General features: G+C 43.0%; 2 protein-coding genes across 2 annotated transcripts in view; both read left to right on the top strand.

The window, feature by feature from the left end:
- Window positions 1–18,309, top strand: part of LOC139558981 (class I histocompatibility antigen, F10 alpha chain-like) — a 20,579-nt gene extending 2,270 nt beyond the window's left edge. Inside the window, exons 2-6 of the mRNA XM_071374554.1 lie at window positions 4,130–4,390; window positions 7,607–7,885; window positions 11,523–11,837; window positions 12,067–12,189; window positions 12,508–18,309. Coding sequence (XP_071230655.1) covers window positions 4,130–4,390; window positions 7,607–7,885; window positions 11,523–11,837; window positions 12,067–12,176 — 965 coding nt within the window. The 3' untranslated portion in view covers window positions 12,177–12,189; window positions 12,508–18,309. The remainder of the gene's footprint in view (window positions 1–4,129; window positions 4,391–7,606; window positions 7,886–11,522; window positions 11,838–12,066; window positions 12,190–12,507) is intronic.
- LOC139558983 (BOLA class I histocompatibility antigen, alpha chain BL3-7-like) overlaps window positions 1–19,968 on the top strand; it is a 220,857-nt gene that overhangs the window by 62,931 nt on the left and 137,958 nt on the right. The gene's annotated exons all lie outside the window — the stretch shown is intronic.

The raw sequence follows: 19,968 nt of genomic DNA, 5'->3' as shown, positions 1-19,968 counted from the left end.
TGTAACAGATGTATAGTGTACTCTCCATGCGTTGTGTTTTAAAATAATAAATCACTTCGGCCAGTGGTCCCAGTTGAGCATCATTTATTTCTGTGGTTAAATGGGAAACAGCACGTTAGTTGTGCAGGACTTAACAGTGATGATGGCTGTCGATGGCAAAATCCCTCGCATCACATTTTCATACTGGGTGAACAAAATACAAAAATACAATACAAAATATAACATGTGTAAATACCTGTGGTTAAATGGGAAACAGCACGTTAGTTGTGCAGGACTTAACAGTGATGATGGCTGTCGATGGCAAAATCTGTAGCATGAAGACAACTGTGTTAGCCGTGGCTTATGTGACCATGACATCGGTGTATGCTAGCTAACACAATTATTTACAGCAATCATATGCCAAAGCACATCCCAGAAAGCCCCTCAATCCCTAACAGGTACCATATAACCACACATGTATAAAATCAGTAACGTACAGCAAATTTGTACACATTGTAAAATAGAAAATAGAAAACAGTATTCAGAACGTGACCTACCCCTCGCATCACATTTTCATACTGGGAAGACCTGACGTTCGCGATCTCCCCCTATCTGCAAGCGGGGCCAATCACAACACCCCTTATTGTCATCAGAGTTGAACTAACCAATAAGAATGCTTGAACATCAAATACACATTTCTTTAGAGGCAAGTGGAAACATAACCAACCCTGTTACAATAGCAACATTAAAACTGTTCTTGTGCAGGTGTATTACAACTTTTGGATCAACATTGTTAGCATGTTGTTACATAAGACTTTGGAAATTACTTTAGAATTGCATAATAATTGAGTTATTACATAAGTGGAATAAGGAACAGTCACTATTCCTCTTGTGTACAGTAGTTACAAAAACGTTCAGCGTATTGCTATGCAATTAAAATGCAACTACCAAAGCATTCTGTAACAACAGGCTAATAAAATGTTGATCCAAAAGTTTTATTACACAGGTACAAGAACAGTTTAATGTTCAGTGTTACTGAGAATGCTAACAGTAACAAAATATGGCTGTTAGGCTAAGTGTTGAAAGGATACTAAATATCCCAAAACTGCCTTCTTGAATCAACTACAGTCAAGTTAGGTGTAAAATCATGTCAGTTTGTATTCTGAGTAAACTATCCCTTTAAAGATGGTACAGTGTGTGTTTGAAACAAGAACACTTGTGCTCAGATGAACAATGAGGTTCACAGTTGTTTTAGCCAAGCATCCAATTTGCTTTTAGTAACTCTTCAGTATTTTTTTAATTTATCTGTTATTTTACCAGGTAAGTTGACTGAGAACACGTTCTCATTTACAGCAACAACCTGGGGAATAGTTACAGGGGAGAGATGAATGAGCCAATTTTAAACTGGGGATTATTAGGTGACCATGATGGTTTGAGGAACAGATTGGGAATTTAGCCAGGACACCAGGGCTAACACCCCTACAATATGTGCCATGGGATCTTTAATGACCTCAGAGAGTCAGGACACCTGTTTAACATCCCATTTGAAAGACAGCACCCTACACAGGGCAGTGTCCCCAATCACTGCCTTGGGATATTTTTTAGACCAGAGGAAAGAGTGCCTCCTACTGGCCCTCCAACACCACTTCCAGCAGTATCTGGTCTCCCATCCAGGGACTGACCAGGACCAACCCTGCTTAGCTTCAGAAGCAAGCCAGCAGTGGTATACAGCGTGGTATGCTGCTGGCTGGGGTTTTCAGGGATCATAAAATGTATTGCAGCTTTCAAGCTTTGCAGTGGCATGTTGAAAGAGTCATACAGTAGTTGAGTGTTACAACTTATTTATACGTATCTGTACAAAATATAATTGGTTTGACTTGATTGAGTACACCTGGGGCAATGGACATTCAGGAGAATGGATATTTACAAAATGTTCAGATAGAAATGTATTGTGTATATCAAATATGACTGTCAGATAGATTGGAATAGTATAGGAGATTGTGTTAGGTCTATTCATTTTATTTCTGTCTTCAACATGCAGTTCCAGATACAGACCTGTCATTAGTTGAAGAGATTCCCTAAAAACACTCCACTTTGATTACTTACACATCAGTTTAGGGGAATTAGGTTAAGGTTAGGGGAAATACTCTCCTAACCTGTTACGAAAAGTCATCTGTTATGAAAAATCACTTGTATCGAGGTGGCGTATTTTTAGGGAGTCCTATTAGTACAAGGCAGCCAATCCAATAGTTTCTGTATTCAAATATTTTTTTTAAGTAGTTACTTTCTCAGATCTGTATTCAAATAGTTTAAACAAGTATTTACTTTCTGATATCTGTATTCAAATAGTTTTGAAAAGTAGTCACTTTCTGAGATATTTATTCAAATAGTTATAAAAAGTAGTAATTTTTGGGGTCTGTATTCAAATTGTTCCCCCAGAATTAGTTTGACTTTCCACAAAGGATAGTTAAAACTTGTAATTCCAGGTCTGGTGTGTATGTGTGTGTGGCGACAGTATTTGTGTATGTGTTTGCTATGTGTGTGTGTGTCTGTGCGTATGTAGGGTGTGTGTGTGTCTGTGCGTATGTAGGGTATGTGGGTTTTCGTGAGTGTCAGTTTAAGTGAGCGTGTGTAGAATCTTGTGAGTGTGCCTAATAGGGTCAATGCAGATAGCCTGGTAACCATTTGATGAACTATTTAGCAGTCTTATGGCTTGGGGATAGAAGCTGTCTCGGGAACCTGTTGGTACGGCTTGCTGGACGGTAGCAGAGAGAACAGTCTATGGTTTGGGTGGCTGAAGTCTGACATTTTTTTCGGACCTTCCTCTGACACTGCCTGATATAGAGGTCCTGGATGGCAGGGAGCTCGGCCCCAGTGATTTACTGATGACCAGCCTTTCAAAGCACTTCATGATTACAGATGTGAGTGCTATGGGACGATAGTCATTTAGGCAGGTTACCTTGGAGTTCTTGGAACAGGAACAATGGTGGCCTGTTTAAAACATGTTGTGATTATAGACTGGTACAAGGAGTCACTCTCATCGGCCTATAGCTTGTTCAGAGTAACAACACTGGGGTGCTACTGACATATTCAGAAAAGAGGCTAAACAGTCAATTCTGCCACCTTTGAGAAACAGAATTGATGTCAGCATCACATTCATCACAGGACTTTAAACAATGACAGGTTTTGCACCTGGACACTGCAGTGTTATTCCTACAAAAATCCAGAAAATATTTGTGTTTTTTGGATTTTTCTCCCCTTAATTAAATATAATCCACTAATAGACTTTCATAAAAGTTTATTTTGATGCCATATTAACTTTAGCTGAGTGTGAACTGAATCAAATAGTTTTAACCACTTGGTAGTTCCTGTCGGGATGACTACAGTACAAGGTCAAAAGTAAAGTTGCTAAAGATTAGTGTCATCTATCAGTCTTACAGTGATAGTGGTCTTGGGCTTGACTTATTATCAATGAACTTACATTTACATTATTCAGCAGACGGTTTTATCCAGACTACTAACAGTCAAGTGTATACATTTTCAGTGATAGTGGGCTTGAGTTATTATCAATGTTTTTACATGTACATTATTTATCTGACACTAATCCAGAGCGACTTACAGTAGTGAGTGCATACATTTTCGTATTGGTCCCCCGTGCAATTCCAACCCACAACCCTGGCGTTGCAAGCATCATGTACTACCAACTGTGTACTACCAACAGGACCGTATCGTTTTCAAAATGTCCATGCTGTACATTTGGAAGGGATACCATGTTTTCACTTGTGTATATCACAGGTAATGAATCCACAGAAATATCTGCCTGGGAATATCACTTTGTTCCATTTCAAAATACTGTTCGTAACGTTCAGTGTGTCCATCTATATATCAGACACTGAATCCAGATCATTTTCTTGATAAAACATTCTTGGTTCTCCTTGACTGATACACAATATGTGTAATATCTAGAGGTTATATGCTGTCTTAGAAATGCTCAAAGTAATATTTAATAAACAACCAGTTTATTAAACAGTAGTGTGGAGAAACTAGAAAGTGAATATAGAGAAATGTAAACCTCTGTTCAGCCTACATGACTTTGAAAAACGATTATCTGTTCAGAATTCAACATTAACATTAACTTTCTTTCCTCTAGTGACTCACTCCCTGAAGTATTTCTACACTGCATCTTCTGAAGTTTCCAACTTCCCAGAGTTTGTGGTTGTGGGGATGGTGGATGGTGTTCAGATGGTTCACTATGACAGCAACAGCCAGAGAGCGGTGCCCAAACAGGACTGGATGAACAGGCATACAGACACACTGTACTGGGAGAGGAACACAGGGATTTTCTTGGGCTCCCAGCGGACTTTCAAAGCTGACGTCGATATTCTAAAGCAGCGTTTTAACCAAAGTGGAGGTAAGTCTTTCATCTTTACCTCATCTGATCAGTTGTGTTTGTATAAACTGTCAAAATCCCTTATTCTAGGAGACAAGAATGAATCAGGATTAGAGAAGTGATCACTAAAGTTACAGATCTAGAATATCAGGGATGTACAGATCTGCCCCTCCTTCCTGTTTCTGTTTCCTTTACACTTACCACACAGCATCATCTGCTGACTTCAGTATTTGAAAGTATCTAACATGGTCTCCTTTGTTTCTCTGCTTATGTTTACTGTATGTATGGTCCCACCAGCACAGCATTCATTTTAAAACTACTGTGTACTCTGTAAGTGTGTGAAGGACAGATAACTATGACCAAACCACTACTGTAAATGGCATCAAACTATAATCATCTTTATGCACTTATGGCATTGGTCTCTTTCCAATTACCTGAATGGCAGGTTGGTGAATGTCAGATTTCTCTGTGATCTCTGCTTGAGATACGTGCAAGTTTAATTTGTCAGTCAGTCCCTCAGTCAGTGTGTTATCCACACTGCCCTCCTGTGTGCCCCCCCTGTCCCTAACAGTAGAGCTGTAGTCTCCTCAGCCTCTCTGAGTGTCTCTCTGATCTGATGTAGAGAGAAGCAGAGAGAAGCAGAGCAGTAGAACATGATGATGATGATGATGATAGTGATGAAGATGATAGTGATGATGTGTCTTTGGTCTTCTCTGCTCTAATGGACCGTGACTCCCTGTGGGCTCTGCTGTTGGAGCTGATCAGGTCTCTCAGGAGAACTCTCTACTAGGGCTGACCCCATTTTAGTCGACTGGTTGATTGTTTGGTCGAAAGGCTGTTGGTCGAACGAGATTTGTTTAGTCGAGCAGTTGCAATTATTGTTATTTTTTTTAATAGTGCACAAGCCACCTGTCTAATTGGCTCCTGTCTCAGTAGACTAATTAATTGGGGGATGGCACAGTTCATCAAAGAAACATGCTACTGAAATTGTATATGTTTCTATTCTCTAAGAACAACGGTGCAACACCAATAAATATAGTGTTATTTTATAACAAATGCGCTTTCTTAAAAAGTACCCGCAAAACACCAGTCTCAACGTCAACAGTGAAGAGGTGACTCCGGGATACTGGCCTTCTAGGCAGAGTTCTTTTGCCCATTTATCTTTTATTTTTATTGGCCAGTCTGAGATATGGCTTTTTCTTTGCAACTCTGCCAGGATCCCGGAGTCGCCTCTTCACTGTTGACGTTGAGACTGGTGTTTGGCAGGTACTATTTGATGAAGCTGCCAGTTGAGGACTTGTGAGGCGTCTGTTTCTCAAACTAGACTCTACTGTACTTGTCCTCTTGCTCATTTGTGCACTGGGGCCTCCCACTCCTCTTTCTATTCTGGTTAGAGACAGTTTGCGCTGTTCTGTGAAGGGAGTAGTACACAGCGTTGTACGAGATCTTCAGTTTCTTGTTAATTTCTCGCATGGAATAGCCTTAATTTCTCAGAACAAGAATAGACTGGCGAGTTTCAGAAGAAAGTTCTTTGTTTCTGGCCATTTTGAGCCTATAATCGAACCCACAAATGCTGATGCTCCAGATACTCGAATAGTCTAAATAAATAAGGCCAGTTTTATTGCTTCTTTAATCAGAACAACAGTTTTTAGCTGTGCTAACATAATTGCAAAAAGGTTTTCTAATGATCAATTAGCCTTTTAAAATGATAACTTGGATTAGCTAACACAACGTGCCATTGGAACACAGGAGTGATGGTTGCTGTTAATGGGCCTCTGTATACCTATGAAGATATTCCATAAAAAAATCAGCCGTTTCCAGCTACAATAGTCATTTACAACATTAACAAGGTCTACACTGTATTTCTGATCAATTTGATGTTATTTTAATGGACAAAAAAATTGCTTTTCTTTCAAAAACATGGACATTTCTAAGTGACCCCAAACTTTTGAACGGTAGTGTTTCTCTACAGAAATAAGACAGATCCTTCTTCTGTTGCCTCTGAGTGTTTGTTTAATAGCCTACTGTTTTGGTGAGCACCAAGCCTCACACAACCGCAAAATGTCAGATAAAGAAATGTCACACATTCGTCTGTTTTTAATATTTGCTATGCTTTAAAAAAGGCTTTAAAAATGTATTTCTTTAGAACAGACTGGTACAATTATAATTTATTTAGTGTTGTTTACACTGTTCCAAATGGTCAGGAACAATAATATTGTAATCTAACAGCACCTGTTTGTCATACATAATACTCAGACAGTTCTTGCTCCTCCACCCTCCTTTTTCATCATCTGCAGTAGTTTCTACAACTAAGTCACATGTCTTCCACACGTCTGACTTCCCCTTTCCCTCCTAAGCAACAAGTAAACATTCCCCCATTTCGAGTTTTTTCTTCATGTCCTCCACATCCATTTTGCTGTGTTATGGTGTTCGGAGTGTGTTATAAACAATTTATTGACGTGATTATGCTAGGCTATAGGTCAGGCACTATTTGTCACTATTTGTCATGTGCATGCGACACATACCTGTTCCACTTAAAGAGAGCATGGGTTGAGGTTATAGGGAATGTTTTTCCTAAACAAATGAGGGATTTCGGTTACAACTTTTCAGTCAGAGAAACAAGTAAGAAACAAAATGGCTGTAATTTTGTTGCAGCTTCAGCACCACGGACAGCGTGATAAACACTTGCTGTGTTGTGGTTGTGGTGCCTGTTCGCTGCAGCAGGGAGGAGAGAGAGACAACATGCGCCATTGAGAGATAATCTTCTTCATGTTAGTCTCTCCATCTCTCTCTCCTGTTGTTCCTGACTGAAGAGTATCCTCTCTCACTTCCTCTATTTATCTCTGACATCATCACTAGAGGACAGTCTTCATTTATCAACAGTATTTTATTCATTTACTCACCTCACTGAAAACTACAGTCCTACACAACATCCATTTGTCAGAATAACACTACTGTACTGAACACAATGTGTATCTTCAACACAGTAAATAGAACCAAGCCAACATCAGCTGGTGTAGAATAGATCCACACTCTCTGAGTCTCCTCATCAACTCTCTGTCTCTGTGGTGAAGGTGTGACATCATCATCACACTGTAGAGGTCTGAGCTGATCTGTTTTATTCCAGTCTGGTTGAACAACTAATACATGATGATAGAGATCCCACTGGCAGACTGAATCTGGAGAACAGATGGAGCAATGCACAGTGTTAATGATCCTCCCCCCTCTGTCTCTCAGGTGTGCATATTGTTCAGAAGATGTACGGCTGTGAGTGGAACGAGGACACTGGAGTCACAGAGGGGTTTATGCAGTATGGATATGATGGAGAGGATTGTGTGGCATTTGACCTGAAGACCAAGACATGGATCGCTCCAAAACCACAGGCAGTCATCACCAAACACAAGTGGGACAATGACATGTCTTACAATGAGCAGCAGAAACACTACCTCACCCAGACCTGCATTGATTGGCTGAAGAAGTATCTGGACTATGGGAAGAGCACTCTGAAGAGGACAGGTACAGAGACGCATGACGTGACGGAACTCCACTGGCAGGAATTATGTGATATTTCATTTTCAGGAATCATTTCAAAATCAGTTGTTTTTAAGTCACATGAAATTGTTGTTTTGAATGAGATTAGCATTATCTTTAAAAACATGTATCATTTATTTGTCATTCTCTTTCTACTGCTACCATCTCTGTCATTTTCTCTCTACTGTTACCCTCTCTGTCATTTTATCTGTACTGCTACCCTCTCTGTAATTTTCTCTCTACTGCTACCCTCTCTGTCTTTTTCTCTCTACTGCTACCCTCTCTGTCTTTTTCTCTCTACTGCTAACCTGTCTCTGATTTTCTCTCTACTGCTACCCTCTCTTTCATTTTCTTTCCCATCTCTATCTGTGTGCGTCTGTGTAACGGATTTCCTCCTCCTCTTCATCCGAAGAGGAGGAGCAGGGATTCGACCAAAACGCAGCGTTGTGAAATGACATATTATTTATTTAAACAAGACAAAAAACGAACTATACTTGATACTAAACAAAATAACAAAACGATGTAGACAGACCTGGACGTAAGAACTTACATGTAACGAAGAACGCACGAACAGGAAAAATAACTACACAAAACGAACGAACGAACAAACAAACCGAAACAGTCCCGTGTGGCGCAACATACACAGACACAGGAAACAACCACCCACAACAAACAATGTGAAACCACCTACCTTAATATGGCTCTCAATCAGAGGAAACGTAAACCACCTGCCTCTAATTGAGAACCATATCAGGTCACCCATCAACCAACATAGAAACACATAACATAGACTGCCCACCCAAACTCACGCCCTGACCGACTAACACATACAACAATAACAGAAAACAGGTCAGGAACGTGACATAACCCCCCCCTCAAGGTGCGTACTCCGGACGCACCACCAAAAGTCTAGGGGAGGGTCTGGGTGGGCATCTGACCACGGTGGTGGCTCAGGCTCTGGGCGAGGTCCCCACCCCACCATAGTCAATCCCAGCTTACGTTTCCCCCTCCGAATGACCACCCTCCTATTCCACCCACTTAATTTAAAGGGTAACATCGAGATAAAGGGCAGCACTGGGACAAGGGGCAGCACCGGGATAAGGTAGCTCAGGACAGAGAGGTAGATCAGGATAGAGAGGTAGCTCAGGATAGAGGGGCAACTCCGGACTGAAGGGCAGCTCCGGACAGAGAGACAGCTCTGGACTGAGGGGCAGTTCTGGATTAATGGCAGCTCCGGGCTGAGGGGCAGCTCATGGCTGGCTGACAGCTCTGGACGCTCATGGCTGGCTGACGGCTCTGGACGCTCATGGCTGGCTGACGGCTCTGGACGCTCATGGCTGCCTGACGGCTCTGGACGCTCACGGCTGGCTGACGGCTCTGGACGCTCACGGCTGGCTGACGGCTCTGGACGCTCACGGCTGGCTGACGGCTCTGGACGCTCACGGCTGGCTGACGGCTCTGGACGCTCACGGCTGGCTGACGGCTCTGGACGCTCACGGCTGGCTGACGGCTCTGGACGCTCACGGCTGGCTGACGGCTCTGGACGCTCATGGCTCGCTGGCGGCTCTGGCAGATCCTGTCTGGTTGGCGGCTCTGGCAGATCCTGTCTGGTTGGCGGCTCTGGCAGATCCTGTCTGGTTGGCGGCTCTGGCAGATCCTGTCTGGTTGGCGGCTCTGGCAGATCCTGTCTGGTTGGCGGCTCTGGCAGATCCTGACTGACGAATGGCTCTAGCGGCTCCTGACTGACGAATGGCTCTGACGGCTCGGGACAGACGGGCGGCTCTAATGGCTCGGGACAGACGGATGGCTCAGATGGCGCTGGATAGACGGATGGCCCAGATGGCGCTGGATAGACGGATGGCTCAGATGGCGCTGTGTAGACGGATGGCTCAGATGGCACTGGGCAGACGGATGGCTCAGATGGCACTGGGCAGACGGATGGCTCAGATGGCACTGGGCAGACGGATGGCTCAGATGGCACTGGGCAGACGGATGGCTCAGATGGCACTGGGCAGACGGATGGCTCTGGCCGGATGAGGCGCACTGTAGGCCTGGTGCGTGGTGCCGGAACTGGAGGCACCGGGCTAAGGACACGCACCTTCAGGCTAGTGCGGGGAGCAGGGACAGGGCACACTGGACTCTCAAAGCGTACTATGGACCTGGTGCGTGGTACCGGCACTGGTGGCACCGGGCTGAGGGCACGCACATCAGGACGAGTACGGGGAGAAGGAACAGTGTGTACAGGGCTCTGGAGACGCACAGGCGGCTTAGTGCGTGGTGCCGGAACTGGAGGCACTGGGCTGGAGACACGCACCATAGGGAGAGTGCGTGGAGGAGGAACAGGGCTCTGGAAACGCACTGGAAGCCTGGTGCGTGGTGTAGGCACTGGTGGTACTAGGCTGGGGCGGGGAGGTGGCGCCGGAAATACCGGACCGTGCAGGCGTACTGGCTCCCTTGAGCACCGAGCCTGCCCAACCTTACCTGGTTGAATGCTCCCCATCGCCCGACCAGTGCGGGGAGGTGGAATAACCCGCACCGGGCTATGTAGGCGAACCGGGGACACCATGCGTAAAGCTGGTGCCATGTATGCCGGCTCGAGGAGACGCACTGGAGACCAGACGCGTTGAGCCGGCTTCATGGCACCTGGCTCAATGCCCAATCTAGCCCTACCAGTGCGGGGAGGTGGAATAACCCGCACCGGGCTATGAACACGTACAGGAGACACCGTGCGCTCTACTGCGTAACACGGTGTCTGCCCATACTCCCGCTCTCCACGGTTAGCCTGGGAAGTGGGCGCAGGTCTCCTACCTGCCCTTGGCCCACTGCCTCTTAGCCCCCCCCAATACATTTTTGGGGTTTCTTCGCGGGCTTCCAGCCACGTCTCCTTGCTGCCTCCTCATACCACCGCTCTTGGGCTCTCGCTGCCTCCATCTCCTCACGAGCGCGGCGATATTCTCCAATATGAGCCCAGTGTCCTTTTCCTTCCAATATTTCCTCCCAAGTCCACGAGTCCTGATTACTTGGCCGCTGCTCAAACTCACACTGCTTGGTCCTGGTGTGGTGGGTGGTTCTGTAACGGATTTCCTCCTCCTCTTCATCCGAAGAGGAGGAGCAGGGATTCGACCAAAACGCAGCGTTGTGAAATGACATATTATTTATTTAAACAAGACAAAAAACGAACTATACTTGATACTAAACAAAATAACAAAACGATGTAGACAGACCTGGACGTAAGAACTTACATGTAACGAAGAACGCACGAACAGGAAAAATGACTACACAAAACGAACGAACGAACAAACAAACCGAAACTGTCCCGTGTGGCGCAACATACACAGACACAGGAAACAACCACCCACAACAAACAATGTGAAACCACCTACCTTAATATGGCTCTCAATCAGAGGAAACGTAAACCACCTGCCTCTAATTGAGAACCATATCAGGTCACCCATCAACCAACATAGAAACACATAACATAGACTGCCCACCCAAACTCACGCCCTGACCGACTAACACATATAACAATAACAGAAAACAGGTCAGGAACGTGACAGTCTGTCTATTACCCCTCTCAACATTACACTACACTCTCTTCCCTTCCCCCCTTCTCTCTCTCCAGTCCCTCCCTCAGTGTCTCTGCTCCAGAAGACTCCCTCCTCTCCAGTGACCTGCCACGCTACAGGTTTCTACCCCAGTGGAGTCAAGGTAGTCTGGATAAAAGATGGACAAGAACACCATGAAGATGTGGAGAATGGAGAGACTCTTCCCAACGATGATGGAACCTTCCAGAAAAGCACCCACCTCAGAGTGACGCCTGAGGAGTGGAAGAATAACAAGTATCAGTGTGTGGTTCAGGTCACTGGTATCAAGGAGGACTTCATCAAGGTTCTGACTGAGTCTGAGATCCAGACCAACTGGGGAAAGACCAACAGGGGTAAGAGGGAGATATTAAAATGTACACTATACCCAACCCTCCTACTGAATGTACCCATTATTCCTCATTTGTTCACTCATCTGCTCAGTACAGCTACCTGTCTGACTGCATGTTCTCATTGACCTCCTGACATTTTTATCAACATTGAGGGATGCTGCTTGGAATTAATTTGAGATAAAAATGTATAATCTAGCATTATTGTCTGAATGCTCTGTTTTGATTATTACAGGTGCAAATGACCCAAACGCCATTGGCTCCGGCCCCGTCATTGGAGTTGCTGTAGCTCTCCTGGTCGTTGTTGTTGCTGTTGTTGGGGTCGTCATTTGGAAGAAGAAGTAGAAGAACGAGAAAGGTGTGAGGAGAAAGACCTCTTTCTATTGTCATATGTAGGCTACACTGTCATCTTAGATATTATCAGTTGTGATGTAGTTTAGAAGTAGTAGCCATAGTACTGGTTTACAAGTAATACAGTTGTACAGTCTAGTTAGTGATGGTAGGAGTGTGTTTGATTTGATCTGATTCATGTAATTAAAGAGTCATCTTGTCACTCATGTTGTGTGACGTCTGCAGTAGGAATACAGGATTCAGAATACGGTCATACATGATGTTCTCTTGTAATATTTCAACAAAGCCAGAGTCAATAATAACATGACGTTTATCTCTGTTTCAGGCTTTGTTCCAGACAGCTGTATGTGGGGACCTTCATGCCATCAGAGCCTGACGTATGTTGAACGTTGAACAAGAGACCTCGGTTTATTGTTTTTGTAAAGTTGTGTCTGTTTCCTTGTAAAGTTTGATTTTATATACTTTTAGATTTTGGATCCCACGACTTGGGCTCAGTTGCTGTGAACGCAACTGTCTGATCCTGCCAGATTCCATGTAAAGAGAGAGATAGCCTAGTTGGCTCTGCAGTCTCAAATGGAGGTCCTATTGAACGTTTTAAACGCTGCAGGAGCTGTGTTAATTTTGCCTTATCCCGTTACAACGTGGAACGCCCAGACTTTATTTTATTTAAATGTTTTTATTTAACCTTTATTTAACTAGGCAAGTCAGTTAAGAACAAATTATTATTTTACAATGACAGCCTAACCCGGACGACGCTGGGCAAACTGTGAGCCGCCCTATGGGACTCCCAATCACGGCCGGTTGTGATACAGCGCGGGATCAAACCAGGGTCTGTAGTGACGCCTCTAGCGCTGAGATGCAGTGCCTTAGACCGCTGCGCCACTCAGGAGTACCACTTTGACAGCCCCCCAAAATATCACACAAAAACGTATAAAAACTGGCACAAATCTCCAGTTCTTGTACAGATGTGGTGGTACAAGACAATGAGTGCTCTTTCTCCAGCTCCACGGGCTACAGTTCTACTGTGACAGAGCTAAGGCGCAATGCTGTTTCACTTTTTAACCAGATATTCAACTGACTAACAGGCCAGATACAGTAGTGTCGTGTCTTTACTATCATTAAATTGAAGACTTATAGTTTTTATCAAAGATTCTCTGTAATTAGTTATTACGCGATCAACTGATTAATAACGTAACTAATTAACTATGAAGTTGGGGCACCAAAGAAAAATATTCAGATTACAAAGTTATCGTTTCCTAAAATAACTTTTCAGATATTTTATCTGATCAATTAGTCTTTGAATTAATTAATTATTTACTTTACCTCACGTTAGTCTCATTCCAAACGTCGTAAATTGTTGGTTATCTGCACGAACCCAGTCTTGGTTATCTGCACGAACCCACAGAAATGCATAAACAAACAAACAAACTTAAAATGGTTACATGAAATGGTAGGAGAATAAGCCCTAGTGGGCTGAACTGGCATGGCGGCTTGTTCGACTAAGAAGTTACTACAGAGTTCATAATTATAACAATTGACATGCTAATCCTTTACACATGAACGCTCACTCATTAGGGAACAACTGCAATCAATATATATATATTTACGCTCAGTGTGTCGTCTTGATCGCTGGAGAAAAGTTTGTTTCTGTTGGAGAGTTTCGTCCGTCTTTCTCTGTCTTGGTTAGAGGAGATAGTTCAGAGTGACATTCGTTATAGAATGGATGTTTCGGCGGTTGTCGTTCTTCGCGTTCAATGATACCGAATTCCTAGCTGCAGACTAGTAGTCAATATCAAAGACTTGTTCTTATTCGTCTAAGAGTTTAACCACGTGGTATGGTTAACAGATTCAGCAGTGGTACACAACCTTCGTTCTCCTCCTAATGGAGAAAAAACATGGTCTAGTGATAATTTCTCAAGTTGAGTTTTTATTAGGAATTGCAGAAAGGGGCTGTCCCAGGATGTCTTACCCAACTGGGCTCAGGGGCGGGTCCTCAGATTTAGTTCAAATCAAAAGGGATTGGATTTTTCTTCATTAAACAGTCCAAAATCATATTACACAATTATACAAACAGTATCATACTCACTCATTCATCGTATACAACAATTAGATGTAAACCTCATATCTGAGGCTATTATATAAACAGTGGTATGGTACTGCAGCCACACAGTCTCCCAAGTTGTGACAAACGGACCAGTTAATAGCTGGAATCTTCACCGATCCTTTATACTTTTTCAGGAACATGAAATGTGTTCGTACCTCAAGTTCTGTGACGTGGAAGAAATCCCTTTGTTCTGAAAGTGTACCCTCTCTCTAATACTGTTTGGCCATGAGGAGATTCTCAGGAATTTACAACGTCTCTCTGTGACCACAGCAGCCTAGTTGTAGGGGGCAGAGAGAGGCAGGGAGAGGGGGATGGGGCTTGCTATACCCAAGCAGGCAACGTCATGACAGTAGGTTATAAAACACACGTGACCCATGACTGTTTCAGTATTATAAAGATATAGTCCACATATAATATATGGTAATATACAGCATTAAACAGACACTTTTAAGCGATTTAGTCATGCGTAGCTTAACCTCTTTCTAAATACAGTGGGGCAAAAAAGTATTTAGTCAGCCACCAATTGTGCAAGTTTTCCCACTTAAAAATATGAGAGAGGCCATTTTCATCATAGGTACACTTCAACTATGACAGACAAAATGAGAAGAAAAAAATCCAGAAAATCACATTTTAGGATTTTTAATGAATTTATTTGCAAATTATGGTGGAAAATAAGTATTTGGTCAATAACAAAAGTTTCTCAATACTTTGTTATATACCCTTTGTTGGCAATGACAGAGGTCAAACGTTTTCTGTAAGTCTTCACAAGGTTTTAACACACTGTTGCTGGTATTTTGGCCCATTCCTCCATGCAGATCTCCTCTAGAGCAGTGGTGTTTTGGGGCTGTTGCTGGGCAACACAGACTTTTAACTCCCTCCAAAGATTTTCTATGGGGTTGAGATCTGGAGACTGGCTAGGCCACTCCAGGACCTTGAAATGCTTCTTACGAAGCCACTCCTTCGTTGCCCGGGCGGTGTGTTTGGGATCATTGTCATGCTGAAAGACCCAGACACATTTCATCTTCAATGCCCTTGCTGATGGAAGGAGGTTTTCACTCAAAATCTCACGATACATGGCCCCATTCATTCTTTCCTTTACACGGATCAGTCGTCCTGGTCCCTTTGCAGAAAAACAGCCCCAAAGCATGATGTTTCCACCCCCATGCTTCACAGTAGGTATGGTGTTCTTTGGATGCAACTCAGCATTCTTTGTCCTCCAAACACGGCGAGTTGAGTTTTTACCAAAAAGTTATATTTTGGTTTCATCTGACCATATGACATTCTCCCAATCTTCTTCTGGATCATCCAAATGCTCTCTAGCAAACTTCAGACGGGCCTGGACATGTACTGGCTTAAGCAGGGGGACACGTCTGGCACTGCAGGATTTGAATCCCTGGCGGCGTAGTGTGTTACTGATGGTAGGCTTTGTTACTTTGGTCCCAGCTCTCTGCAGGTCATTCACTAGGTCCCCCCGCGTGGTTCTTTTTGCTCACCGTTCTTGTGATCATTTTGACCCCACGGGGTGAGATCTTGCGTGGAGCCCCAGATCGAGGGAGATTATCAGTGGTCTTGTATGTCTTCTATTCCTAATAATTGCTCCCACAGTTGATTTCTTCAAACCAAGCTGCTTACCTATTGCAGATTCAGTCTTCCCAGCCTGGTGCAGGTCTATAATTTTGTTTCTGGTGTCCTTTGACAGCTCTTTGGTCTTGGCCATAGTGGAGTTTGGAGTGTGACTGTTTGAGGTTGTGGACAGGTGTCTTTTATACTGATAACAAGTTCAAACAGGTGCCATTAATACAGGTAACGAGTGGAGGACAGAGGAGCCTCTTAAAGAAGAAGTTACAGGTCTGCGAGAGCCAGAAATCTTGCTTGTTTGTAGGTGACCAAATGTTTATTTTCCGCCATAATTTGCAAATAAATTCATTAAAAATCCTACAATGGGATTTTCTGGATTTTTTTTTCTAATTTTGTCTGTCATAGTTGAAGTGTACCTATGATGAAAATTACAAGCCTCTCTCATATTTTTAAGTGGGAGAACTTGCACAATTGGTGGCTGACTAAATACTTTTTTGCCCCACTGTATGTTGGAAAACAAATTGCTTTATGAAATGAAGAGTACATGTGTAATAAAACAATTAACTTTTAAATTGTTCTCTAATTGAACATTGTGGAATACCCAAGTCGATTATTTATTGGTGTGACATCCGTCACCTAACTGTGATTGTGCCCAGGTGTGTCTCGTTATTGGTGTGTGGGGTTCTCTCTATAAATTGCCAGTGTTTCCCAGTGGCCAGAAGATTCCCATTATTTGTAAAGGTTGGCATGCCTTGAGAGGACAAGAGAAGAAGTTGAATCATAAATATGGCAAAAGTATGACCTCCAACTCTCCTTCTCCATCTTAAACCAAACCCTTACCCTAAACCAGGTGTGCATCTTCTTCCCAACCCCTCCCTTCTCTTTTTATCTGTCCTGTTTTGTCTGGTCCTTTGAATTTAGATTATTTAGATGTTATATTCCACTGTTGATTGATGCACTTGATTTTATCATGTATCACACTTCATGTATCACACTTCACTTTATGTAGGCCTCCTTTTAATGTAAGATGTCCTTGAGTGTCCTGAAAGGCGTCCGCCAAATTAAAATGAATGATTATTATTATGATTATTGTCGTTGGGCAGTTAATATAGTTTTTAAATAATACTTTTACTTTAAAACCCCTTTAAAAAAAGAATCCAGCAGGAAACAGTCTTATTGAAACCTGCTGTTTTCAACTCTCTAGAGACCGCAGGAGTGGTAGAGATACTCTTAATGATCGGCTATGAAAAGCCAACTGACATTTACTCATGAGGTGCTGACTTGCTGCACCCTCGACAACTACTGTGATTATTATTATTTGACCATGCTGGTCATTTATGAACATTTGAACATCTTGGCCATGTTCTGTTATAATCTCCACCCGGCACAGCCAGAAGAGGACTGGCCACCCCTCATAGCCTGGTTCCTCTCTAGGTTTCTTCCTAGGTTTTGGCCTTTCTAGGGAGTTTTTCCTAGCCACCGTGCTTCTACACCTGCATTGCTTGCTGTTTGGGGTTTTAGGCTGGGTTTCTGTACAGCACTTTGAGATATCAGCTGATGTACGAAGGGCTATATAAATACATTTGATTTGATTTGAAATGAGGAATATATCATATTTTTCTGACTAAAAAAGGAATACTGTGGAAAGACTCATTATAGAATGGAGAGATGAAAATTACTCTAAACATTTCACATCTGAATGTAGGACTAAATTTTTTATGTTGGGATACACATTCATCTGAGATTACATACCTTTCCCCTTCAGCACCTCTGAGCAAAACAAGTTATATGCAGACACACTGTGTCACTCCCTGACATTAGAGCTTTTTATGTCTCTATTTTGGTTTGGTCAGGGTGTGATTAGGGTGGGCATTCTATGTTCTTTTTTTCTATGTTTTTGTATTTCTTTGTTTTGGCCGGGTATGGTTCTCAATCCGGGACAGCTGTCTATCGTTGTCTCTGATTGGGAACCATACTTAGGTATCTTTTTCCCACAGTTTTTGTGGGTAGTTAATTTCTGTTTGGTGTTTTGCACCTTACAGGACTGTTTCGGTTATTCTCTTTGTTATGTTTGTTATAGTGTTCAGTTAAAAATAAAAGCATGAACACTTACCATGCTGCGCTTTGGTCCGATGATTCCTCTTCCTCAGACAACGAAAACCGTTACACACTGCGCTTATAACCAGCAGCTTTGCGGCGCTGAGTGCTGCAGGAGGCATTAAGTGAATGCCCATAGTTTCCAATCTGGTTCTGTAATTTGAAAGGAAAGCATTGTCATTAGATGTAACTCAACTAAAAACATTAAAACATAACACTGTTTAACTTCTGTGTTAATAAAATGCAGTTTACAGTGAGCATTTCACTGTAAGGTCTACTACATCTGTTATATTCGGTGCATGTGACAAATAAGATTTGATTTGTAATTAAACATGATTTTACACTGTTGCCTGATTCTGCCTCATCTGCAGTGTTTTAGGTGGTGAATTGTTTATTCTTTTTTCACAATATTCAAATAATACAGGGGGTTAGGAAAGCAAAGACTTGGCCTGGGGTCGTCCAGTGGTCTTGTGCTGTGGTGGAATGTCTCCATATTATGCTTGCACCAATCCAATGCTTTTAAATGCATGAGGTCAAATGAAAGTGTGAACACTTCTGGATGCAGGGTATTGGAATACAGCCTATTTCTTTCCCCACTCTCCCATAAATCAATTTGTCCCCCCAATCCCTTTTGCCACTGACCCTTCAAAATCCACCATCCCTGTCGTCACATGTGTAATGATGGGGCAGTGAGTCGGAAGCAGGTGAAACATTTTAATAAACAACAAAACCAAGAACATGACACTAACATAAGGCAGAATGCCGATACACAAGAACAATACCAACTGGTGAGTGAACATGGGACGAGTGACATATAAAGGGGAGGAGATGATGAAGGTAATGGAGTCCAGGTGTGAATCATAATGATTAACAGGTGAGCGTAATGATGAATCCCAGGACCGGTGGCTAGTACTCTGGCGACGTAGGAGGGGAGGAGCAGACGTGACAACATGTCCCTAATTCCACCTCTATCTCACTCCCCACCCATACCTTAACTACAGACACATGTAGTCCTGTAACAGCAGCAGCCGCCGTCATCGGGGCTGAGGACCTCCTTTTCATACCCCGTTCATGACACAAGGGTACCCCTGATGTTAGCCGTTATGAGGTGTCTTCCTACATCAACAACAACAAAGATATATGAAATATTAAATTGTAACATGGGTGTATGTAGGTGTTTCTTACATACAAGGCTCCAGTCTTTCAACTAGAGCCTTCAGTACTTTGGTCTAACTGACAGGGAATTAGCTGTCACGCCCTGACCTTAGAGATCCTTTTTATGTCTCTATTTTGGTTGGTCAGGGCGTGAGTTGGGGTGGGCATTCTATGTTGTGTTCTATGTGTTTGGCGGGGTGTGGTTCTCAATCAGAGGCAGCTGTCAATCGTTGTCTCTGATTGAGAACCATACTTAGGTAGCCTTTTCCCACCTCTGTTTGTGGGTAGTTGTTTTCTGTGTTGCGTGTTTTCACCATACAGAACTGTTTCTTTTTCATTCTTCCTCGTTGTTATTTTGTTTAGTGTTCAGTTTTAATTAAATTATAACATGAACACTTACCACGCTGCACCTTGGTCCTCTCCTTCTTCCCAGGACGATCGTTACATTAGCTTTTGCCAGCAAGACCAAAAGCCCTTGGTCAGGGTAGTAGGGGCCAGTCTTTTCATTATACTGCACTAAAATAGACAGCGTACTGCAGGTTACAATATGAAGCAGTAGAAACAATAAGGGGTCTTCCATGTCCCTGTTTTGGTAAAAAGCTATGGGGCTGGAGAAATGTTACCACTCTCAAATTCATAGACAGAGCTATGGATGTAAGGACTGACCATCCATGATATAGCTTGAGACATATAGATATTTGTTCTAACTATAAACAAGCTATAACCTTATTTATATCATAATCATCATTTAACATCTCAATAATCAATTACATTTACTAGCATTTCCTATTGGATCATAAGCGTTGGACTAGTAACTGGAAGGTTGCGAGATCGAATCCCTGAGCTGACAAG

The sequence above is a fragment of the Salvelinus alpinus genome, chromosome 29 (genome assembly GCF_045679555.1).
Source record: "Salvelinus alpinus chromosome 29, SLU_Salpinus.1, whole genome shotgun sequence".
Classification (NCBI taxonomy): domain Eukaryota; kingdom Metazoa; phylum Chordata; class Actinopteri; order Salmoniformes; family Salmonidae; genus Salvelinus; species Salvelinus alpinus.
This window is presented reverse-complemented; position numbering and strand designations above follow the sequence as displayed.